This window comes from Notothenia rossii (assembly GCF_949606895.1).
Source record: "Notothenia rossii genome assembly, chromosome: 4".
Taxonomy (NCBI): domain Eukaryota; kingdom Metazoa; phylum Chordata; class Actinopteri; order Perciformes; family Nototheniidae; genus Notothenia; species Notothenia rossii.
In genome coordinates this window covers 32,521,679-32,548,016 of record NC_136902.1, presented here as the reverse complement: position 1 = coordinate 32,548,016, position 26,338 = coordinate 32,521,679, and the positions used below count along the sequence as shown (strand labels likewise).

General features: G+C 41.0%; 1 protein-coding gene across 1 annotated transcript in view; it reads right to left on the bottom strand.

Annotated features, from left to right (window-relative positions):
• The window catches only part of LOC307034774 (plexin-A1-like), a gene marked incomplete at its 3' end in the record, with an annotated part of 288,778 nt that overhangs the window by 84,546 nt on the left and 177,894 nt on the right, over positions 1-26,338 (bottom strand). Inside the window, exon 11 of the mRNA XM_079673657.1 lies at positions 3,255-3,455. Coding sequence (XP_079529783.1) covers positions 3,255-3,455 — 201 coding nt within the window. The remainder of the gene's footprint in view (positions 1-3,254; positions 3,456-26,338) is intronic.

Below are 26,338 nucleotides of genomic sequence, written 5' to 3'. Positions count from 1 at the left end.
TAGGCTGGCCACAATAAAAGGCCACTTTGAAACGTGCAGTTTTGCTTTATTTGGGGGGTCTGGGGGGGTCCGAAAACCAGTCAGTATCTGGTGTCAGGGTTAGGATTAGGGTTAGGGTTAGGGTAATGTTGTGAATCGAGTGGCCCATGGTGGTGGTGGGGTTATGGTATGGGCATGCGTATGTTATGGACGACGAACACAGGCCATTCGATTCACAACATTACCCTAACCCAGGGGTCGGCAACCCGCGGCCCATGGGCCGCATGCGGCCCTTTAAGCCCTCTGCTCTGGCTCCCTTGAGCTTAGACAAAAATAAGAAGAAAATAAAAGTATTTGTAGGACTATTTATATTTTGTTGCATGGTTGAAAATGTTTCATATCTTGTATTTTGAGGTGATACTGTGACGCATAAATAAAAAACAAAACGGTTTTAATTAGATCAACTAAAATATGTGTCACATCCTGCTATGGTCCAGCGCTAGCGCCTTTTCTTGGAGCCGAATAACCTGACCCCCGGCTCGATGAGCGAACTATGGATAAATTAAAGAAAGTACCGGAGGAACACAGGATTTAATTCTGTGTGGACAGAGTTATATGCTTTCACCGCAAACGATGCTGGTTTACCGGTATGTTTGATATGTGGAGAGAAGTTGTCAACGGTGCTGCAGCCTTTATGTATCGAGGAACAACGGGAACAACACGGAGAGGAAGACAGCTGACAATCTTCAGTCATAATTCAAATGGGGTATGTAATTTATTTCAGAAAACACTTTTTGTTATATTCCATGGAATGCTCTTAACGTCCCGATAGCAATGAATATATTAAATGCTTTGACAATAAATACATACAAAAATTCATCTCTGGAAGCCGTAGCGCTGTAAAAAGCACGACCAATCATCTGAGCCGGCCCGACTAAAGTAACTGGATGGCCTATCTGCCTGTCAGCCTTCCATCTGTGCACAAACTTATCTCGTGCCCTCATTGGTCATGTGCGTGTTCGTGTGTGTTGGAGGAGGGACTCTGTAAGAAAGTCTGAAGGAAGAGGCAGATTTTTTCCGGTTGTGTATTTTCAAATTCTAGCGCACTCGAGCTGGTTTCTCCATTCTTACCTACCCTACCTTTAACTCTTTTTAGGATGCAGCTATATGTTTTATTTATTTCAAAGTGGGCCCATTTTAATAATATTTTTTTTCCTTCAAATGTGCAGAGAACTCCCCAAGTGCTGTGTTTAATTTATTTTAAAGTAGGCCTGTGTATTATTTGTAATTCTCCTTATAGGAGTTCTTTGTTTCTTATTAGAGGTTAACAGTTTTATATAATGTAATAAATAGCCTAATAAATGCAAAAAAACTGTAGTTTTTGTCTGATATAACAATAAATACAACTTTATTAGCTATCAAGCTATGAAATATGTTTTGCGGCTCCAGACAAAAAAATGTTTTGGAAAAAGGAGCAAAATGGCTCTTTTGGTCAAAAAGGTTGCAGACCCCTGCCCTAACCCTTACCCTAACCCTGGCCTGTTATTGTGGCCAGCCTAAGGCACACCTGTGCAATAATCATGCTGTCTAATCAGCATCTTGATATGCCACACCTGTGAGGTGGGATGGATTATCTCGGCAAAGGAGAAGTGCTCACTATCACAGATTTTTTCAGATTTGTGAACAATATTTGAGAGAAATGGTTATTTTGTGTATATAGAAAATGTTTTAGATCTTTGAGTTCATCTCATGAAAAATGGGAGCAAAAACAAAAGTTTTGCATTTATATTTTTGTTCAGTGTATACGTATATATTAAACACCTTGAATTTCAGGGGGGGCGCGGGGCTCCGTTGGCGGGCGCAGCGCCCCTCCAAGACAATGGTAGGGGAAACACTGGTCCTTATTATGCTAATTTCCAGGTTCATATTTTGTGTGTATACTGTGACATGTTTATATGCTCTAATGATCAAAAAGGTATTTATTTTTCTAATACCCGGCTCTGTTGTGATTGGTCAAGTGCTAAGAGATGTTCCGCTCCTTAGCCTATAACTAACAATGTGTTGGAGGGCTAGCCAATAGAAGCGCGAGTGTTACATAGAGATGTCACTATGTTACAGAAGTAAACACATGCATCCAATGGAAGCATTTCAGGCAGGGGCGAGTGTGGGGGAGAGAATGAAATTAAAAGCCACAGTTCCTTTAAAAGAATTGACAGTCTAACTTTGACCAAATTATTCACATATTCATCTTGATGTTCAGCAATTACGTTCTTTGCAGCTTTCCCTCTATTCAACAGGCTTTCAAGTAGTCAGGTCACTGAGGACAAATCTGACAAAGACGGCTAATAACAACCCATAAAGTAAAAATCTAAAAGAACACTCACTTGCATGAAGCAATTACAGAGACACAAGCGAATGATTTGCACAATTTACCTTTCCAAAACACAAAAGAACCATAGGAGCCATCATCACGATCTGGAACTTAACTTCAATAATGTGCCCCAGAGCTACTTTTTGTGTCACCATCCAACATCAGAGACAGAGCGACTTCCAGGATCACAACGCCGAGGCTCATTGTTTCCCTTTGACTGAGATCAAAAACAGCGAGCAGCCACAAAAATCAGTGATGTGTTCCAGAGCCCAGCGGTAAGGCGGCAGCCGGATAAATGACCCGGGGCCCTGACAAGTGTTTGACAGGCTGAAGAAAAGGCTGCCGGAGCCACACACTGGCTCCTGATGGCTTTTAACGGCGAGGAAAACGCTATTGGACCTATCGCCGAGAGCTGCGGTGTGCATGTTAATCATATGTCTCGTTAAGTAACTCATAATTGGTGTCGTTAAAATGCCTCCCCTCTGCTTCGTGCCCTGATTGGGGCTGAGGAAATTAACATTGCTGAAATGGTCGCTCCCCATTAGCGGTGACAGTTTGACTGAGGGCTGAGACGCAGGATTGAAGGGTGGGAATGAAGAGAGAGTGGCTTTGCGACACTCAGTCCCTGTGGCCCTACGCCTCGGCTTCAAGTCTATTACTGCTGCTCTCACACAGCCACGAACAGTCTGTGAAGTCTACAAATGGTGAAACCAGTATGCAGTCCTGAATGGATCCAGATTACACAGCTGGGGTTGGATAAAGCAGTGGGACATTTGCTTAGGATTGGCCGAGATGGTAATCAGTCAATAGCAGGCTCCTTGGCCAACATAAATCCACATTTATCAAGTCAACAGACACTGCAGGGGATTTGAGGGAGTGTGGAGTTGTTTTCTTTGAGGCTTACCGTGGTCTTCTGACACTGGATGCTGCTGCTGTTGAACCGGAGCGCGGGGACGCTGTGCGTGCTGCCCTGGATGTGGAAGATGCACTCGTAGTTCCTCTGTCCGGACTGAGGCTGAGGAAGGTTCTGGGCCAGCAGGGTGATGGGCCGCATGACTCCAGCAGGGATATAGATCTGAGTAGAGGGCAGGATCTGAGGGCACTCCTGCAGATGAGAAAAATATGAATAAAGATATTGAGACGTGACTAGAAAAGAGAGCAGATGTTCTCAGTGGGATGCAGATCTGAGTGGAGGTAATGTGATGGATCTGCTGCTGTAGCCAGCTGCAATACATACAGATCTTACTCTGGTAAAGTACAGAGAAAGGGGCGGATTATGCATCTTCTTCTTGGTTCCTATAAACCAGTTTGACATACTTACATACAACAGCACAATCTTATTGTATATATGAAGTAGTGACATTACAATCTTAAGGAAGTGCAAAGGGCCGTGGGAAGGCACAGTGAATACAGACTGTGTGCCTTTCTCCATGAATTGAGCTTTTTGATTATTTTAAAGCCTTTACATAGCTAAGGGATAATGTGCAGCCAGGCGAACACCCGACAGGCAGATCAGGAGCCCGACACGTCTTGCATGCAGTTTGCTTTTCAGCCAAATTGTATACAGTTAAATGGACCAAACTTTTTTGTGCAGATGTGAGCTTCCTTAACAACGGTCAATAGGTCCTTGACAGCGGTCTGTCTGTTCTGGATTAACAACGTGTCACGTGTTCTGAATTGACCAATCTGAATTGAGTATTCAACTAAGCCATGTAATAAAACTGCTTACAAATCAGGTACCTTTAAAAAGACTATTTATTATAATGTATATGCTGCTCTATAAGAGTAACATCCACATTCAAACCAGTCATATTCACTGTAAAATACATCAAAGGGGCATATCATTCTGCTTTTTAGGTTTATTAATGTTTATTTACATCAAAATACTTTCATATGCACTGTGGCTGAATATATATCCTTATTAACCCCTGGGTCTGAAACACGTTTTTTTTTGCGCCCGTTTCTTTAAGAAAGCATTGCTGTAACAGCACTGTTACCACTATAAGCATCATTGTGACATCACAAACTAACAGGGGTACAGCCTGCTTCAAGGCATTGTCTGTGGATATGAGCTGTGTGTATTTCGACATGGATTCTGTGTTATGATCATTTCATAATTGTTCTATAGCCATTAGACTTTCTTTATGATTACACTGTAAAGATTATGAGTATGATGTTACTAGACTTTATATATGATATCAAATGACTTTGAATCTCACGTTCTACAATATTGTACATTAAAAAAGGCTATTTATTTGTACTGATAAGTTATTGAATGTGTAGCATGGCATTACAGAACAACTTATGCACATAATAGCCTCTGAATATGTTTCTTTCCAAGAACATCAAACTACAAGTTTCTAAATGAATTAGAGCACCTTTGTTCTCATGTTGGAAGAATCAAGCTTCCTAAAGCCTCCACTTACACATGATCAACACTCCTGAGGATCAACTCATCTTCTTTGTGAGCAACTGAATATTGAACGTGGCATTACTTGTCAAAACGAGTACAAGCCATTTTGGAATCAAACCCTTCCCAGTATTAATGAGGCAGTTTTGCCTAAATTAATTCACTAAAGTATATTCTAATTCTTTGTTCGTGTACAAAAAGATGAGAGCCTGAGGCAGCGTCTCTGTGCAACACGGGGCGGTGTTAAGTCTACTGTGCAGTGTTGTTAAACAGCTACAGTCTGAGGGATTAGAGGGGGGGATGAGTGAGGGGTCAGCGCTTCCATTCAGCGCTTTCTTGATGCCCCTCAATCAATACAAATTTGGCAAGAACAGAAGCTTTGCACCATGTTAATTGAAGGAAAATAACTGAGTCCTCCAAGCGTTTTGTCATCCCAAAGTAAATCAGAAAAGGACATTTAGCTTTCGACTATACTATGGAACTCTCTCCCTATTGATTTTACACCTTTATTATTGATAAATAATATATAATTAGAACAATTGACTTTGTATCCATTGTTGCAAGATACTTGAGTCATAGTAGAATAATGTTTTTTTGAAGGGGAGCTATTATGCTAATGTGTATTAGTGTCTCTACTGTGACATGTCTCCTTGCTTTAATGTTCAAAAAGCTCTTTATTTTTCTCATACTGCCTGTGCTGCAGCACCTCTTTTCACCCTCTGTCTGAAACCAGAGCCCATTCTGCTCTGATTGGTCCGCTGGGGGGAGTGTGCGGGAAAGAAACTCCCCCTGGAGGGAACTTTGGGATGTTACATTTGTAGACAATTAACATGCACAAAACAGAGCCTATTTAAGACTAAAAGGAGGCGGTGACTTGATTACATTTTACCCCGTAAGTGGTTCAAAAAGGGCTTTGAAAATATAATTTAATTACCACTCAACAAGTTATATCCACTAATGTGTTTTTGGTATTCATCTGGAGATGCGGTAAACAATCATAAAGGACGTACAAATACCAAACTAGAATTTGTAAATTGGGTTGAATTCGACTTTAAGCACCATTAGGCAAACTGTCATTTCCCCATTAGGATAGCAAATGTTTGCATCTGCAATGATAAATCCGTGGGAGCTGCATTGTATTTAATCAGGAATTCATATCCAAAGTAAAAAGCGCAGCAGCAGCAGCAGCAGCAGCAGCAGCAGCAGCAGCAGCAGCAGCAGCAGCAGCAGCAGCAGCAGCAGCAGCAGCCTTGCACTCTGCAGAGTAATCTCAATTTGAGTGTGCTCGGTGCAGAGGCACTGTCTAATGGAGCATCGGTAATGACTTGCAGATTGGCCTGGGAATGGCTGAGAGGATGCAGAGGGGAGACCGGGGTTTGGACGTAATGGCACTGAGAGACCCCTCTGCTCCCCTCACCACCCTACAGCCCACTCCCACAGCCAGAGAGCATTCACGCCATATGGGAGGTGCAGGGTAGAAAAGTCAAAGATGTGAATATTTGGAGATAATAAGACACAGGGAGCATTCCAAAAAGTGGTTTTCATCTCTAATGGAGTATATTTTAAGATCTAACACGATACAGAAGACGATAACTTTATGATACAGAAAATAAGATCAAGTCCAATCTTCAAACTCTCTGAACCTCAACTACAGCTGATGGGTTTAAACTTAAAGGTTTGTTTTCTGTTAAAAATCACCAAATTGCCAAACATTTGAATGGCCAAACATGATGGACATTTGAATGATTGATTTGTGGCTTCTATACACTCTTCTCAGGATTGATTTGCGATGAACACTTCTGTCAGTTAAAGTAGCTAGCAAGCTACTGTAAATCCAACAGTCAGGTGACCAAACACCTGTGAAACTTTGATAAGTGCAGGCTGTTTACATGTAGCAGAGACGAGAGGACATCAATTGTTCAATGTTAAGCATGTGGAGCCCCCTTTCACCTCATTGTTTGGTGGAAAAGTCCAATCTTTTTTACGATTTGTGTCATTTTAACTTTGTAATACTGCACTAAATATGTTTGTGTTGCCCCCTATCCATGTTTCTTTCCATAGAGATGCAGGATCTATATACTCTCTGAAAGGAGAAAAAAAAGCCATGAATCTGCTTTAGGTTCAATCATTTCCCTTTTTATCTTATTATTGTTTGGATCAAAGACGGATCAAATAACTAAGTGTAATTGGAAGTGTGGCAATAGTAGCATCAAACCAGTATAGCATTGAGCTACTTGCTAATTCATTTTAATTTGTTCTTTTTAATGCAAATTCCACTTTTGTCGACATCATGTCTAGCTGCAGCAGATTGATGTTTTCAGTACTTTGTTCTGGCTCTTTTCCAAATGAGGTAAGGAGATAATTAGATTCTAATATGTCAGTGTTGTGTTTTCCAATTGTTTCTGCTGCCCCCTAGTGGCCAAAACATGTGACATTAGCAACACACTGGTGTAGTGGGCGTTGGACGCGGGGGTACGCCGTACCCCCAATTATTTGAAGCATGATTTCTTTTTTTAACAGTCTAATACATCTAAAATCATTGCCAGTGTTATCAGTTGCAAGTGTGTGTTTGTTGTATTAATGACGAAAACATAATAGGCAGATTTCACAGTAATTATAATAAAAACGTAGCTCAAGCATTTATGCAACTTGATTTGAAGCGTGTGTATGTGAGGGGCAGAACTGTGTGTGTAGGGTGACTAGGTGTCCCGCACTGTGCGGGACTGCACATACAGCATTTGTATTATTTGTCCCGCGTCCCACACATTGAGACTATGTCCCGCATTTGAGTGATAGTCGCGCAGAAAAGCCGGATCGGTTCACTGACAGCCGGCACCTCCCTTTATTATTATATTGTCTAAACGGCATCATGTAAGTTGAGCTGACAGGCGACACAGAGGTCCCCCAAGCCCCCCCCCCAAACCCCCCCCCCCACCCCCGTTGACAGTTCATGAGCGCGAGTGTCTCCCGTCCACCCACCACCCCGTCCACCCAGTAAAAAAATCCCCACTACACCACTGGCAACACACCTTAAAACTATTCTTAAGTTAAAGACAACAGATGTTCATCGTCATTTTAAAAAGGTCGATTTCTGTCCCGCCCACATTAGGAAAGTTGAGCAAAACGCAAAGTACTACTTGTAATTATCATTATGGTTTGGATGAACAGGTTTTTCCCAGTTGGCAGCACAAAACAACAGATAATCCAACATGATATGAGTGTGGCTGTGTAGTAGTAAGAGAGCAGTAATAGGAAAGGAAGCAGGAGGAAAGAAGTGATGAAAGAGAGACAGAGAGGAGATCAAATCAATGCCAGCAAAGCAGATTGTCAATTAGTGAGGCTGACAGTTAAAGTTTAAAGTATTCACAGATGGCGACAGGCCACTAATGAACTGCTTCTAGCCTCTAATACAATTGGAAAACAGGGCTAAAGAAGCCCAGAAAGGGAAAATGGGAAAAAAAGAGTGTGTGTGTGTATGTGTGGATATCCTGACAAGTGGTGGAGTATCCAGTCTGAAGTACAGTCTATGTTAATGTTGGAGGGACTGGCTCAAGCATCTGCTCCAATTGTGGCATGGAAGTCCTGCCACACACAATGAGACCACTTCACATCTGTGCCTCTCTGCTGCACATTCTGCTCCCCACTGCCTCCACAGTGCATTATGTGCTCACACACACACACACACACACACACACACACACACACACACACACACACACACACACACACACACACACACACACACACACACACACACACACACACACACACACACACACACACACACACACACACACACACACACACACACACACACACACACACACACACACACACACACACACACACCCCTGTTCCTTATTACTGATGCATCAGAGTCAGGATAAAAAGCCCTGCGTCACATTCCTCTGAGGAGCACGATAACACACATATACAAAGGCTTCCCCACACATGTATACACTACAAAGACAATCACACAGACACATGAAGGGAAAGGAGTGGGTAACGCGCGCGCGTGCGCACACACACACACACACACACACACACACACACACACACACACACACACACACACACACACACACACACACACACACACACACACACACACACACACACACACACACACACACACACACACACACACACACACACACACACACACACACACACACACACACACACACACACACACACACACACACAGTAGAGGGAGGGAAGGAACAAAAGATGGTGGAGCAGAGGATTGTGGGAGCTGTTTCATTAGGAGTGGGGACAGGTGTCAGAGCTGAGTCTGCATCAGATTGTGGAGCAGTTCGACACAATGAGTCACAACAATCTGTCTACCTGGGGGATTCCCCTAATCCCTGGCTTTCTGTGCTCTCTTCTTTCTTCCTCTCGCTTCATTTTTTCTACATTCTCTTTTTCGTTTCTCTCGTGTTGTCGCCCTGTTTAGCAGCCTTTGTTTCAACCAGGAATTCAGAGTTAAATGAGCGGCATCTTCTTTCCCTGAAAAACAGCTGTCTAAGTGCTTCCCATTTATTGTAAAGGAAAATAATTTGAAATTAATGTATGTACACTAATTCTGATCCAAGATGCTGTATTGTTTTTATAATGTACACATCCACTTCCCTTCATGGACACTTCCCAACGACGACGCTTTTTGAGATACACTTGTTGAGAAGGGAGACATGATGCAGAACGGTGAGCAGAGATAAACCATTGGCTACACAAAGTGAGAGGAGAGTTGAAGCGACTGGAAAGAAGAGGAGGAGAAAAGGCGAAGTCTTGGGAGCCATACACTTGCTTATTAAAGTGGGGGATGAGAGATGAGGAGGGGGAGTTCCCAGCAGACTGAGGTAGGGGTGGAGCCCCGGAACATGGGAGTCATACATATGCTGATGTACATCCAAACTACTTCCCAGACGAGCAATACAGACACACACACCATTTAACATCTAGACGGATTGACCCGAGTAGTACACACACACACACACACACACACACACACACACACACACACACACACACACACACACACACACACACACACACACACACACACACACACACACACACACACACACACACACACACACACACACACACACACACACACACACACACACACACACACACACACACACACACACACACACACACACACACACACACACACATCAAAAGCTACATCTTGCCCTCTGGCTCTGTGCAGTAAGCCAGTGCAGTGTTAGGCCTGTGGAGTGTTTAACACTAGCCTTAAGGCCAAATACACAGGCACTGTGATCAAAGGTTTGGAGGTAAGAATTAGTTTGTCTTCAATATTGCCCTTGTAGAGTCTCCAGGTCTCTCTCAGGGCCCCTAGGCTACAGTGTTGTGAACTGAGTGATATATCCTCAATGGGTTTATTCATATAGTGGCTACTTTGAAAAGATAATTGGACAATGTCTACTTTATCCGTAATCCAAACAGGTCAACTCTCCTCGCAACTCTTATGTTTTCTCTGCACAAGTGAAGTAATGTCCGTGTCCGAGTGTGATTGGTTTGGTTGGTATGATTTTCAGTCCAAATACAGACAACTCTTTAATATGGAATCTTCAGACTGAACTGACTTTAGAGCAATGTTGTCAACTGTGATATTAAGTAGGTTATACTCCAGTTAAGAGCTTAATGAAAGACCCCTTTAGCCACACCATGGCTCTGTCCAAAATCGATCCCTTGCTAATTTGCTATACCCTTTATAATCAACAGCGCACTCAATAGTGAGCAGAAGAGAAGAATCCCAAATTGTGATCAATAAAGTATACGTAACCTAATGTTATGAATTACTAGATTTTGGACATGCATAATCATAATTTTGCGCCATCACTTACGGATGAAAGGTAGCACTATTTCCCATTATTAAAAAGTAAATCATCGCATTCTGATGTTGTTAGCAGAAAGTAGTTCACATAGCGTGGGTGGAAGCAATTGCATAACTGAGACTTAGTCAAACGAGATATTCAAACAGTACAGAAAGAAATGGTTCAAATCAAGTTATTGGTCAAGTTCGCTTGAGACCGGTCTAAGGAAATGCGAAATAACGTTTTTTCTAAAATGCTGAGTTTGGGCTTATTTAGGACTCTCAGATGTCAGGGAGTGTACTGTATGTGCACATGTGTGATGTACATCTATACAATGCTGTATAATCACAAACACAAGGTTTAACATGAACCAGCAGTATCAACCACATTCGACTTGATTTCATTCCATGGAGTGCTTTCTTATAACCTGTCTGTTCTCTGCTCCGTTCTTCAGTTGACTCTCCTGTTCTCTACATAGATCTTTCTAACCTCTATGATCTGATCCTCCCTCCCACCCTCAGCTTTCTATTTGCTCTGCTATTTATCTAGCTTGGAATATGCCTGCATCCTTAAACTCCCGCTGGCTAGAACCCTCTACTGCTTTTTCATCTTCACTTTTCCTCTCCTCTGTTGCTTCCTTTTCCTTACATCCTTTGTTGGCTGCTGGAAGATGATGTGAAAGACGAGTTTGTGAGGGGATAATGAAAACAAATATGTGTAGGCAGGAGTGTAAGTTCATGAAGTTGAATGATATTGACACTTTGGCTTTGCTGAGATGAAAGACAGAAAAAACCCCTGACATTTACTTAAATTATATTTAGCTCTGCCACACCTTAAGTCATTATATTATATGTTAGCTTTCTTTTCCCTCACTTCTAATTACTTTCTATAGCGATGGAGACATCATATGTACGGTGATGTCAGAGATGAGGCGAGAGCTATGATTGGCTGACGGCGGTCACCCATGAGGCGAGGCGCTGACAGACTCAGAGTATGATGGATGAGGGAGTCTGTGTGTGTTTGTCTATGTGTGTGTGAGTGTCAGTGGGGGGGGTCACCACAGTATGGAGGGTCCCCACAGATTAGCGTTACAGTCCAATGAACCATTTCAGAAAGGAGGGGGCAAGACCCCATCGACCAGGGCTGTTCCGCGCGCATGCACACACACACACACACAGACACAAAATGACCTGATATGATGACCGCATCTCCCAGGAGAGAGAGATAAAGAGTCATCTGTTGAGCAATGTCTCGGTTTAAGATACTAATATAGTAATGCCCTTAGAGAATATCACACACACACACACACACACACACACACACACACACACACACACACACACACACACACACACACACACACACACACACACACACACACACACACACACACACACACACACACACACACACACACACACACACACACACACACACACACACACACACACACCAGGAAACTCCACAATAACGTGCAGTGCTAGTAATCCCAACAGATCCCTCCATTCGATCAACCCACAGACAGGTCATAAAGCTGTATCTATATAGATCTACCCAACCATTTTCTCCTATTCAGACACATATTTCATCTAAGTCCATTTATTTTACCCTTCATCAACAACTATTTCTTATCTCTCAGGGCCTCTCTCGTATAAGCCCCTAGAAAAGAATGTCAAAAGGAGAGAGCTTTATCAAGTAATGAACTCCAGCTCCTTCTGCCCGACTACATGCTATACAATAAGAAACACTCCCTAGTGGCTGCCAATGCACTCACTACTGTAGTTGCCTTTATGTAAAAAGAGAGGTCACATGAAGGCTAGACACAAATTGATATCCGTCAGCACAGAAGCCAGGTTTTGCTACGACACTCTTGTGGGCCTTGCTGCTGCTGAATAATAATGTTTGATGTGTGGATTATGTGCGTCTCGCAGAAAGGTTCAGTACATGTTCACTGCTCCTCCTGTGTCAGCAATGCAGGACCTCTTGGCCTTTATCAAACCTTTGAGAGAGGCTCATTAAATGAAAGGCTCTCTGGTTCAGATATTGATTAAATATTGGGTTACTTAGAACAGCTGAGTTTTGATTTTTGCGACCTTTGACAATCGAACATTGATATTTCTGAGGGTGGTGCTCTTATTGTAGTACTTGCCATTTTCATTCTAATACAGTTGGTGTTCTGTGATTCCAAATAAACCAAAGTCTTCAAATGTATTCCTTCCTCTGCACTAAATACATATGTGTGATTGCTACATATATTTTCTTGTAAAGAAGAGATTACATAAAACCTTATCCAGGACTGTTACGGATCATGTATGCTATATAAAAGAGAATACAGTTGTATTCAGTTGTATTTCTGTTAAACTGCTTACAGTGGCAGCACTGTTTAAAAAAGCATGCACCATGACATTTTAAGGTTTGTATTGGCTTTAAACCAGGTTGTACAGTTGGTAATTTAAGCTTAATTGCCAAAACAACTCCAAAACATGGGTCCAGAAACAACGCTATTAGGATCACAGTTTGTATCTTACAAAACCTTAACCACATCTCACTTAAAGTCCATGAAATGTCCAAAATAAACGTTATTCTGTGTTAATAAATCGCTTCATCACTTTCCACTGTTTCATTTGACATATCAACATCAATGATTCTTTCCATAAATACCCCCCAAATAACATGAAATGTGTGCCACTTTCCCGTGTTATTCCGCTCCGGTAGCAAAAAGCTTGCCAGCCATTAACCCAGCTGTGTGACGTCACACGTGGCAAACACCAGCCTCGTCTGGATTGTTTGTTTTGTATCCTTCCGCTATTTTCGCTCAACATATGTGTAACCGGACCTCGCTAAACTTTTTTTATCTAACAATTCATGATGGTGAAGCGATGTGTAGTTCAGTTTTGTGGTAATTCAAGCCTGTCAGGTCACAGTGTACACGAATTTCCGAAAAATAATATTGTAAATTACGTACTTTGTAAATTATTTACATCATGTGAAACCATTTTAACCAGTTCAGCTGCATGATTTATGTCAAATTACAGATTTGGCCATTGAAATCCCTGATAGCGGCTTCCCGGTTCAGGGTAAGTCTTCCGTATCTCGGTTACAGCACATGCAGGCAGCGGGACTCTGATTTTTGGGCTGAGTACACCCCAGCACCAACGTACAAACTGTCGATAAGCTGTATATCGATACTTCCTAATGAAAAAAGAGCATACAGATTATAAATATATTTGGAGAAAAATAAAATGTTATGTGGTACTATTATGTAGCAATGTTTACAAATTGGCTTACAACATGATATTTTTATTTTACTTGTAAAAAATAAATATGAGGTTGTACATGACTGTTTGACAGAATCATAGACCTCTTATATATTTCCTCACATGTGTAGTTGTTTCTTTTCCCAAGCATACATTGAACTTGCATACACAGAAAACATAAAAGTCAAGCTGTTTTTGACTGCTTGAAAGAGTTTAATGGTATCTTTAAAAGTGTACCATCATATCTGTAGCGACTAAAAGTATTATATGAAAGCAAAGCTGCAATAGGCAGTTGGGTCAATCAATATTTACTTAGTGGTGTAGTGGGCCATCAACTGCTCTGTGTTGTTGTTTGTATTGAAGATACGCTATTTTCAGTGTCCAAACACTGAAACAGCCTTCTCTAAAGCCTGGGTGGCTAATAGTGCACCTTGATTTCTCGTCGGTGTCTTCTATCTGGTCAGTAGGTGGCAAACTGTCTATTTGTTCCATCACCTGCCAGATCTCTCTGCAGCATACACATTCATCTGCAGTGGGCATACTTTCACAGCATTGACATGTACACCTGAATATTGTACATAACATAAAAAAAAACAATATCTGCCGGACGTGTGAGGAACAGATGACAAATTAAGATCGACATTTAGTGCAGGTCAAATTAAATAAAACAGAATTTACCATTCAGTATTGCCGACTCGAGTCTCGCCGGCTGCGGAATCCGCTTCTCTTTCACAAGTTTCTGCCTCGTTGTTCGATTGCCGGGCAGGAGGCTCGTACTGATAAGGCAAGATGCCTTAAAGTGAAAGGCTAGCTGGTTCACTCTCTACTTCTGTAACTGAATCCAGATAACCCACCGAATCTGAGCTTGAATGATCGCTATCGCTGTCTGAAGTTGTCGCGTTGCTTGCCATTTTGACTGATTTGATCAAATGGCAATATTTGCCACGTGTGACATCACCGGTCGTTCGGGAGTGATCGGGGGCGTACTCGGCAAACTTCGGAACCAACATCGTTTTTTTAACGTATATGTCATTTAATTATGACCAAACTTTAAAAAAAAATAATAATAATAATTTATTCTGGTGATATCTAAACTACATGTTAAAAAACACCTGTGTTAGATGCATTACATGGCCTTTAAAACTGGAAAACTCAAATCAAAACTAGTGGGACATGCGGAGGACAGAAGAGTCTTCAAAGGCCTTGCCCTATCAAACAAGGTTAACACAATAAAACAATGATTGGTGTATCCTGCTCATGATTCAGATCAGCTTTAAAATGCATTGGGTTCTCTCTTAGCGAAGTTCCATTAAAACTGGGCCCAGGAGTTGTTGCGCAAAACCGCCGATAGCTAAAATGATGCTAAAAAAACATAACTTCCATGTCGTAGGGGCAGGTAATAACACATATTACAATATTATTTGAGCCATGTCTGGATTTATCGTACAGATCAACTTTGTAGTAGGCAATCAAGCCTTGTAAAAGACGCCTACTGGGAGAAAAACCTCCACTGGCACCACTTCTACAGAGTTCTTCATCCCACATGTCTCCATTAGAGTAGCATTACCCTGTGTGATATCACTGATGACCAAGTGTGATTGTGCGTCTTTCTAGATGTTATCAGGTCTGGATGGTCAAAGAGGAGGATGTAGCCGATAAGCATCAGCTGGTGGATCGATAGGAGCCTCTACTCATACTGTGTGTGTGCGTGTATTTCTGAGGGTGACACAGAAGATACAAGACAGATAAAGAAAAGCTCTTCAGATTGGCCTCACTAAATATGTCCCTGTGTTCTATTTTTTTCAGCCCGCAGGATCAAAATTTGATGAATTTTGTTTCATCTTGTGAGTTGAAAATGACACAGTGCTCATGCCATGTGGGAACCAAAAACAGGCTGGTAACCCAGTTTAGACCACGACCCAGTGAGTAATAAGATATTTCTGTGACCCACCTAAGAATCATCCAACCTTTCAAGGTCAGGATAAAAGCCAATGATAAAAGTTCTGACTTCCCCCAACTGTCTTCTTCTTATCATTTGGGTTTATTCCCTCCATTAGTCTCTGGATCAAATAATGAGTTTCCTGGTCCCAAAGGTCCTAGGTCGTAAAAGTGTAAGCAATAGACAAAACAGACAACTTTACAACAAAAGATATCGCATATGCATATTCACTGGGGCCGAAAACTTTTGAAAGAGATAGCTTTCCCTTTGCAAGACCCATCTCATGTTTTATTCTGGATACGTGACTCATCCCCTGTGCTTCGTTTTAGCAGGAACACTTTTCATCTATTTTGCTCAAATGACCCGGGTTCCTCAGTTGTAGTCTCAGGTGGAACGAGGGCACACAACCCCCCTCGCACAAGACTACGAGCTCTTCTATTTTACAAAAGACACTTTGAACTGTTAGAAGCCTTTTGGAGTGTCCACCCACTCTTCCCAGCCCTTTTACTGTAGGGGATAGCAGCAAGGCGGAAGATGTGGTAGAGATAAAACACAGAAAGAGTTCACGCTGTTATGAAATGATATTCTGACATTGAAATAAATGTATGAACATAAACAATGCCTTGGCATCATTAAGGCTTGCTCAGAATAGTTTGTTGATGTTACTTTCTTTTGAAAAAACGTTGTTGTTCACCATAAACATTTTTAATCAAAGCCACCTGTTACCTTTTCTTCACATCTCCGGGGGAACATACTGTCAAAGGATTTTATTACACTGCTACAGACCTTCACTAACAACAAAGAAAAACTTTCAACAAGGTAGAAATTGAACTATGGCGTAGAACAAAGTGCTGCTATATTGAATTTTTTGATAGTTGACTGAATATTGATTGAACAATTTGGGCTGTAGTGAAGAATGGCCCCCATTTATTTTCCTCTATTTTCTGAATCCAGCAAAAATGACTAATTCCGACAAGTCAAGTCAATTGATAGATTCAAAAAGTCACACATCTTCCAAATGGTTTGACAATGTTTAAAGTGTACAACAACTTACATGTTGATTTAGTTTTGAACAAGTTGAATTTGGGAACCTTCGGGGAGGCAACCTCTCCAAGACCAAGACGTTTTCAGAGGTTTCTATCTTTTTACCTTTTTTGCAAATTCATTACCATTTCAATTTGGCAAATATTTATTATAACAGGAACTAATAGTCAGGTATAGCATTGATACAATTGTTGAATAAATACAAGACCCGGTCTTATACGACCATGGTGGCTGTGGTACCAAACATTATGTATATCAATACTACTGCGTGTCTTTTTCACATCATGGAGCACATTCTATACTAATTAACAAGTATGTGAATTGTCACTTTCACGGCCTAAGGAAGTGCAGTGTGTGGAGAAGGATTCTGGAGAAAGTTGCAAAGATCAAGACTGAAGGCTAAGCAATCAGTCACGTTTTGAATTGGAATTCCACTCGTTTATAACTAGCTCAAGCAAATGTGTATTTCGGTGGTTGGTGTAAAATTGTGGAATTCTCAACAAAAGGATCTAAAGAATTGTATATGTATTTTTCAGTTAAATTGCTAAATATTTTTGATGTCTTTGATGTGATGTCTGTTCTTTATTCGCAGGTCCCATTGTTATTGTTATTATTATTATTATTGTTATTATTATGCGCCACTTTCCACCTTCTTCTCCAGTAGGACTCAGATGAGGGTGTTGTACTTTTCCTTTTTCTTATACATGTGATGTTTTGGTGTTGTTGTTTTTTGTTGTTGTTTTGTTTCTTTCCGTTAACCTTCAAGTGGGAAATAAGTATTTTTTGTGTTTCTCTTAGTATCCTACGATACTGTTGTGTTTGGCTTTGAAAAAATATATATTATGAAGGGCAGACCATCTATTTGTATTTCTTTTTTTTTTTTTAAGATAGGGGCAGGTCATATAAGATTGTATTCTTCTCCCTGATCCTTTTCGCTCAATTGTGTGTTTGTAGAGACATGTTTTGTTGGCAATTATTGTATATTTGGTTTTGCGTACCATGAGCGGGACAAATACAAATGAAATGAAATAATAAAGGGGTTCTTCAGAAATGAGCAGCCTTAAAAATGTGGGGGTTAAACCAGCATATGGCGCGATCGCTTGACTTTTACTCCCTAGTATTGGTCAAACAATTGAAACAGTTTATTTAATACACGTCATCAGGAAGCGCAGTAGGCTACTCATTGTGACATGTCTTGTCATATCTATAGAGTGAAATAGTTGGATTGCCCCTTAAAAAAAGAACTGTATGCAATGTCGTCATCTCCAACATCCTTTCCATACCCTCTTTTATTCTTTAATGAATGCATTTGGAATTAAAAAAACTTTATGTAGTCCATTGCTTTTCATATGGTTGATATGGCCTGTTAGCATAGAACAATGGACCGAAGAGCATTGATACCGAAGTTAATTCCCCTGTCCCTCCGCCTCAGTGCACTATTCAACAGTTTGATGGCCGTTAAATATATCCACTAAGACAATGAGCAGCAATAAAACTCTTTCAAAACAAAGGTTCTACGTCTGATTGCTCATGTGCCCTCACAGAAACAGTGTAGTTAAGCTTGCTAAGCCTTACAGTAAGTGCGAGGGTAAGCCAGGTCATAAGGGAAGGAAGAAAGGAAGGTGTGGAATTAAAACACACAAGTGATACAAGCAATATACAGTGGGGCAAAAAAAGTATTTAGTCAGCCACCAATTGTGCAAGTTCTCCCACTTAAAAAAAATGGGAGAGGCCTGTAATTTTCATCCTAGGTATACCTCATCTATGAGAGACAAAATTTGGAGAAAAAAAATCCGGAAAATCACATTGTCTGATTTTTAAAGAATTTATTTGCAAATTATGGTGGAAAATAAGTATTTGGTCAATAACTAAAGTTCATCTCAATACTTTGTTATACTGTATACTAGGGATGTGCATCTCCATCACTGAGGCCGATGAGATGCGCATCTCGATACGTTGCCACGATACGATACATTAACGATACATTTGAAACACCATGCGATGCGATACGATACGATTCACCCCTGTTGCGATACAGTTCGATACGATTTGATTCAACATTATGCGATTCGGGGCGATACGATGCGATTCAACACGATGTAAAAATAATGATACTTCAATATGGTACGACAGAGGATTTTTGTTTTTTTCCTTATATGCAGCAAATCCTACATTAAAAAAAAAGTGCTTTACATATTTGGTACTGCACATCCCATCATGCCGTTTATTTTTTTACCTTTAAAAGCTCTCCAGAGTACAGTACAATTGTATAACACCTCACAGTTAAACAATGTAAGGATGCATTGCTCATGATTAACAATGGGCAAATAACAGCTACCATAGTGCAATGCCCATACAGCTGCCAGCCTGATGTGCTTAACACTCATTCATAGGCTAACTCACCAGTGAGCAGAAAGCAGTGGTTTCTATATGAACAATAAAGAATACAAATAACCTTTCACAAACAGGTATTTCATAACTGCTTACAGTAAGGAAGATATTTAAATTATTATTGGCCGTCACAGGCTGCTGTAAACTAACCACCACTCTCTCTGACAGAACACCTCACTGAGTGATTTAACTCATATGTCTAACTTTCAGGTTTCTCTTTTCAGCCGCAGACCCCATGTCGCCTCTTTATGTGCGTCGCTAAGTTCCTCGAACTACTTGCGGCTCGGCATCGTTAACAATTTGCGAGCGATCTTTCAAGTTGACCGTCTGTAGTATATAGTGCCGCGCACATATACCATCAGGACGTTAGTGATGGGGTGCGGCTGCGGAGTGATACTGTGTGTGTGCAAGTCCGCATCTAGGACGGATCTATGTATCATGGCTGTAGACCTGTTAAGTAATAAAGATACCTCATACAAAGGTCTACGGATACCTTATTACTCTCCATGACCTGCGGTCAACTATATAGCATAAAGGACTATTACACCGTCTTACTTGAACAATCCGAAGTGTTGCCAAACGTTTGATTTGTAGGTATTTTTCGGTGCGCTGTGTTTCTCTTTCTCAACTTCCGTGTGTTGATAACTGAGACTCTCGGCCTCCGTAGTGGCGAAGCAAATATCAAAGATCGTCTCTGCTGAGCGTTGACAAGATGAGGGGATTTTATATGAATGAATCATTTTTTTACCGATGCAAAGACGCTACGCAATCGATGCATCGCGAGTTCAACCCGGTTCAACCCAAACTGTAGCCGATGTGCACTCTTTCAACCGGTGCACTCGCATCTTGAACGATTATGCCGGTGCACCGATGCGAATCGGTGAATCTTAACATCTCTACTGTATACCCTTTCTTGGCAATGACAGAGGTCAAACATTTTCTGTAAGTCTTCACAAGGTTTTCACACACTGTTGCTGGTATGCTGTTGCTGGCCCAGACAATGTGATTTTCATTTTTTCTCTCATAGTTGAGGTATACCTAGGATGAAAATTACAGGCCTCTCATCTTTTTAAGTGGGAGAACTTAAACAATTGGTGGCTGACTAAATACTTTTTTGCCCCACTGTAAGATTGTTCTCGCACTATTGTATACATTCAGCAGGAATTACACAAATATATAAAATTTGTTTGTATGCAGCAATGATAGAAGTCAAAAATGGAAGCCAGGAAAAAAACACAATAAACAAGGATGTGAAGTCAGAATTTGCCTATGACTTAAATATGAATTACATTTCCTATATTTTGTCTACAGGCAAAAGTGTGTTTTGTAAGACAAACACAATGCAAATAAATGGGTTCTCAGCGGCCACGCTTCCAGGAAGTAAGAAAGAAAGTAGGGCACAGAGCATTAACCTAATGACGAGGAATTATCGAGTAGATTCTGAGGAGACATGATGTTGTGACCCTCAAGTATCCTTTCATCTCCTGAATGGTTAAACATCTCCTCCCACTCCTCCATCCTTCTCCTCCTTTCATCAACCCGCTCGCCCTTTGCTCTCCCGTTAATGTTGCTCCCTACCACATTGATGTCTTTCTCCTTAATCTGTCTTGCTTTACAAGGCTGGTTCCTCCTCCCTTTCCTGTCTTCCTCCATGTATCTCATTTACCCTTCATTTTCAAAATATCTGCTGTCCCACTTTTTAAGTTTATTTACCAAATATTTATTTAACGGTTGCAACTAATACACGTTTAATCAATCTTCATTAAATAAAGCTTGTTGACAAATTGGCCTAAGGCAAATGTGGACAATTTGCAGTCCAATTTACCTTTTTACTAGAATAATGAGACAATTAAAATTAGGTCCCTGACCCAAACTTAATTAGAGGCGTCTTTCTTTGACCTCTCGCCTTATCCTGGAGAGCGAAAACAGTTAATAACACATCGAGCCAGGGTCTGCTGATAGCTCTCCCTTCTTGTCTATGTCGCACCTTTAGAATGGAATATGTTGGACAAAAAATATCGAATTTAAATATGTATGTAATAAAATGCTAATTGATAGATTTAAAGGCAGGTCCCTAAATATGGCAATGTTTTTTTGTTGCTGGTTATATAACTGATAAAGTACATCTCTTTGAAATGTGACTTCCTAAAGCTTGATTTCTAGTTCCTTTTATTAACATTGTCAGCTTTTGTATGTTTTGTTGTGCCATTGCCTGTATTTGCCACATCTCCCTTTGAAAAGAAATGTTCTCAATCTCAAGTTGACTTTGCTCGTTAAATACAATAAAACACATTCAGTTTATGAAAATTAAGCTTTTCGGATATGCTAACACAAGAGGGATTATCAGAGAGCACTGTATAATACGAGCGTATTTCATTTATATGCCTTTAATTTACCAAGGAACTTGCATAATAAAAAGTGTACCATTTTGCAGAAGGCACTATTGTGTTTATGTGCAGTGTGCATACAGCTTCTTAAATGAGGCCCCTGGTTGTTTTAGCAACCTTGCTTCTTCTCCTTCTCAACTAGGCCACTGCCACACCCCTCCCCTTATGTTTTATTGTGGATGCTCCACCTTTCGCTTCCCATCTCATCTGTCTCTCTCCATTAAACACGCCAACGATCAGAGAGGCATCTGGAGATGCGTCTTTAAGCTTTAATACACTTTGAATAATTAACACACATGTGCACACACACACTCACACAGCTAAGTGTATCAGTGGCAGGCAGCTCCCCCAGCCAGAGAGAGACCCAGAGGGAGAGGGGAAGCTAGCTCCGTGCCAACCCCAGCCCCAGAGCCTCCGAGCTGGGCAACAGAGAGCTGTGTAGCAGCCTGTGCTCCATCAACAATGGGAAGACAGATGTAACTCTGACACCCGTAGCTGAGAGACGACAGAAAAAGGAGAGCTGCTCCAGCTAATTGACTTGTTGAAGGAATTAGGGAGCGGATGAACGAGAGCCATAGGGATAGAGATCAAAAGACCCGTATGGAGACAGTTGGGTATGCATCTATTGAGAGTGAGTGTGATACTATTTCAGGTGACTTGACACAAAGATATGACTATCTAACCAAGTCACTCATCATGGTGATTTATCCTCTAATTAGTGGCTTGAAGGCTAACTCTAATCCACATATCTAGATTCCCCTTCTGTTCATTTGGAGCCTAACAACGCCTGCTAATGGTTATCAATGAGGTCGGGGTACAAAGCCACTGGTTCTAAGACCCAAATGAAGTAGAGAAGCAAGTAGGGAGGAAGAAAGAAAGAAGATCACAGATGGTGAGTGGCAGTTTCACATTTCCAAAAGATCAGTGCCTTGATAGTTAAATAAAATGTTTACGAACGTTTGAAGCAGAACAAGCGCTTACTCCTGATGAGAGCTTCTTCTCACAGAATCAGATGACTTCACTGAGCCTTAATGAATGCATCGAATACCCTCGAGAAGCAACACTTTCTCAAAGCATGAAGGGAAAAATGTACACTATCAAAGACCTCAATAGTCTTTGTGCAGATGCTGAAAATAGTATTCATTATATGTAACAGGCACAAAGACCAGGTGAGGATGTCAGTGTGGTGGGTGGACTTGGAGCATGTCTGACTTTCATGTAGACCCTTAACACGACCTAACAGTTTTTCTTTTCATAAATGATGAAGTACTCTTCAATGTCTGCTTGCATCAATTTAACTGGTGGGCGGTTTGCCAGATAACATTGCATTTTGTCATGGCAAAATCTAACTAAACGAGGGGGCTGGGTTTCTTTTATATGCAGCCTTTTGCCCCAACTACACGGCCCCAAAACACATTTATTCTATGACAGAGCTTTGGAAGGCAAAGGGTTGTAAACTCCTAACTTGTCAAAAACAGCCTTGTATTTGAAACTATGACTCTACATTCCTCCAGTGCAGTTTTGTAGGCTGCCTCTAGTGGCCATACTAGTTATGACAAGAGTATAGGAGGAAATGAAGTAACGTAGTATAAATATCGACAAAGTCCACAAAAAAACCAAATTGTCTTACCCATGAAACAGCTCTTTTGAATCTACGTCATATACGTAACAAACTGAACTTCAACTCCTACTTAAGTTACCAAACAAACATACCTAGTTTAAACCAAAACAGAAACTTTTCCTTAAACCAAACCAAGTAGTTTTGTAGCCTAACCAAGAAGAGGACACATTTGTGGTTGTTTGCTGTGTATGTTAAAAATGATGCTAAATAGTACCCAGTGCGCTTTAAAGTAACTTCACAGGGTCGTGACTTCGCCTCTGTGTCACAAGTTTAAAAAATAAGAATATTAGAAGGTGTTGAAATGGCAATGTCACCTGTAAGTACTGAATCAAAAGAAAAATAGAGAAGAAAAAAAAGTATGAGCATCCGTATATCTGCCTGTAATGGTAACTTGAAATAATATTTGAAGGCAATTCTTGGATATCATCAATAACCACAAGCTCAGGTCATAATTAACAACCAAACTGTTGAAGCACTATAAACTGCATGCTGTAATTGTAGTGTTATAAAAACACACACAAAAAGAAAAAAAAACGATCAAAGCTCCCATCTGGGACTGTTCTTGGCAGACATTGTACATCTATACTGTCAATCATGAACTGCCTTCCTTTATTTGTTGGATGTGAAATATCCTGAGTGAAAAGCGGCCGCATGCAAAATGAAAGAACGACTTCATTAAAAAGCTGGCAAATTTCTCTCAATGAATAAAGGGGCAGGCAAGCTTGCAGACAGGAAACTAAATGCAAACAAAGCTCGTTTTTTTTTTTAAATCGTATTATTGTCTTACTTTTCCTATTTCCTTGAATCTGAATAAAGTCATTTGAACCAACCCGCGGGCACGGCGTCGGCCCAGCCGGCTCTAGCAGCCCAATGCTAGGATTCATTGAAGCAAATCAAATTTGTTTGTCTCCGTGTTTGTTTGTCCTGGTGTTTGTTTCTCTCATTGTTTGTGTTTATACACATTTCCGTTCATGGCCTTCTCAAGTGTCTCTCCGAATCTGGCAATTTTCTGCCTGGTCGCCTCTAATGTGCCTCTCTGTTTATCTGCTGTCACAACACAGCTGATTTATATATATTTACATATCCAGGAAGTGACATTGCAGAATTACATTTACTTTAAGGGGGTGGAAATCAAACATTTGCAAACAGGAAGAAGAAAATAGTGTATGTACCTGTGGCACAGATTTACAGATGCCATGAGTTTTATCAGATATGAAGTGAAGTCAGCTTCAGGAATATGACTAATACCATTGGGAAGATAACCAGTGTAGTGTGAATTCAATCACTTAGGCAACCAAATGCTAATGACGCAGGGGGAAACTTTTTTCAGGCAGCGGAGATGGACAATATTGCATTCAGCAGGGGCTACGGACTGGCAAATTGGAACAAAATCAAGGCTGGAGGAGATAAATGTGTGGTGACAATACTGCTGCTGCTGGCTCACATGGCGCATACTGTATGTACTCGTTCAAAAATGGTACCCATTTAATTTGAGTGACACACATCAACAACACATGCATCTATAAAACAAGCTATTTTTTCATAAAAAATAACCCATGTTAAGATTTGGGGATATTTGTGTGTATACACCCCCCTGACATTGACAGTGTCTTGGTAACCATGGCAACGCCTGAACCAAAATGAGTACATCAGTCGAGATAATAGATTGGAAAAAGATGGCTAAATTGGTATGGTAACAACAAGATGAAGATGGATGTCAGCCTGCTGTGTTTATAGGACGTGTGATGACAGGGTCTTCCGAGTCAAGTGTCATCCGCATTTCTCACACACACACCCACACCCACACCCACACACACACACACACACACACACACACACACACACACACACACACACACACACACCCCCACACCCACACCCACACCCACACACACACACACACACACACACACACACACACACACACACACACACAAAATGCCCTGAAATTGCCCAATTTAAAAAGACACCACATAACAAATATACCTCACTACCTCACCCAAGCATATCTTAAAGGGACAGTTTGCTCCAAAATGAAAAATACATTCCGTTTTGCCTCTCATATGTGGTGCTACTTATACAGTTATAACATTTGGTTGTGAGTCTCCTAGTGGAAGAGATTGGCCGTAGAGACGTCTGTGCAATATAATGGAATTTGATGGGACTTGTCTTGTGGTGCTAGGAAGCATTTTCTTTCTTCTTCTACTAGCTACACCATGAATGTTTAGATTGTGCACAGTTTCAAGCAGTTGGTCCATGAGTAGATGTATTCCTTTGATAAGTCCATACTGTGTTCAATGGCAGTTTCCATAAAATTGCTGACAACCAGGTCTGTGGATAATCTTGAGTAACTGCTGCTATGTATTTTTCTAATGTAGTTTTTGGCAATTTGAGCAATACTGTACATGCAGATTTGCCGCTGGTTCCATTATATCGGAGGGAACGGAAACATACACTCATACACCATTGAGAATGAAAAATAGCCTTACAAAATAAGAAGAAAACTATGTGCTTTTGCTTTTGGGAGGACCTGTCCCTTTAAGTGAAGACAATGGTCATGTATATATCCATGCTAACACAGCAAACTCCTAAAATATACAAACACATAGGCAACAACATCTAAACATATGCATGCAGATACACACATTCAGAGAGACTGAGGGAAAGAAAGTACATGCAATTAAAGGCTGAGTGAGAGTGGAGAAAGGAGGACAACTAGAATTTGAGTCCACACATGAAATGTTTCTCTGAGAAATGAAAGAAAAAACATCTCTAAAAGTCTTCTATTGTCTTGCATAAACGTACAAGTGATTTTAGAATGTGCTAGAGTGAAGGCGGTTTGGTGCTAAGTGCACATTTCCAAAGACACAAAAGTTCAATTGTGTTTGTCAGCGTGAGTTTCTGTTTTTGCGTGAGAGACGGTGAGAATTACAGAGGGAGACAGAGGGACTTTGAGAGCGAGTCGGTGTGTGCATAGATGAGGGTTTTCATGCAAATGTGACATTTGGGACGGTAGCGCGCCGCCATTTGCATACTCATTCACCCCGACTTGTTTATAAGTGAATAAATCCAGCGCTGCTTGGAGTACAACATCTG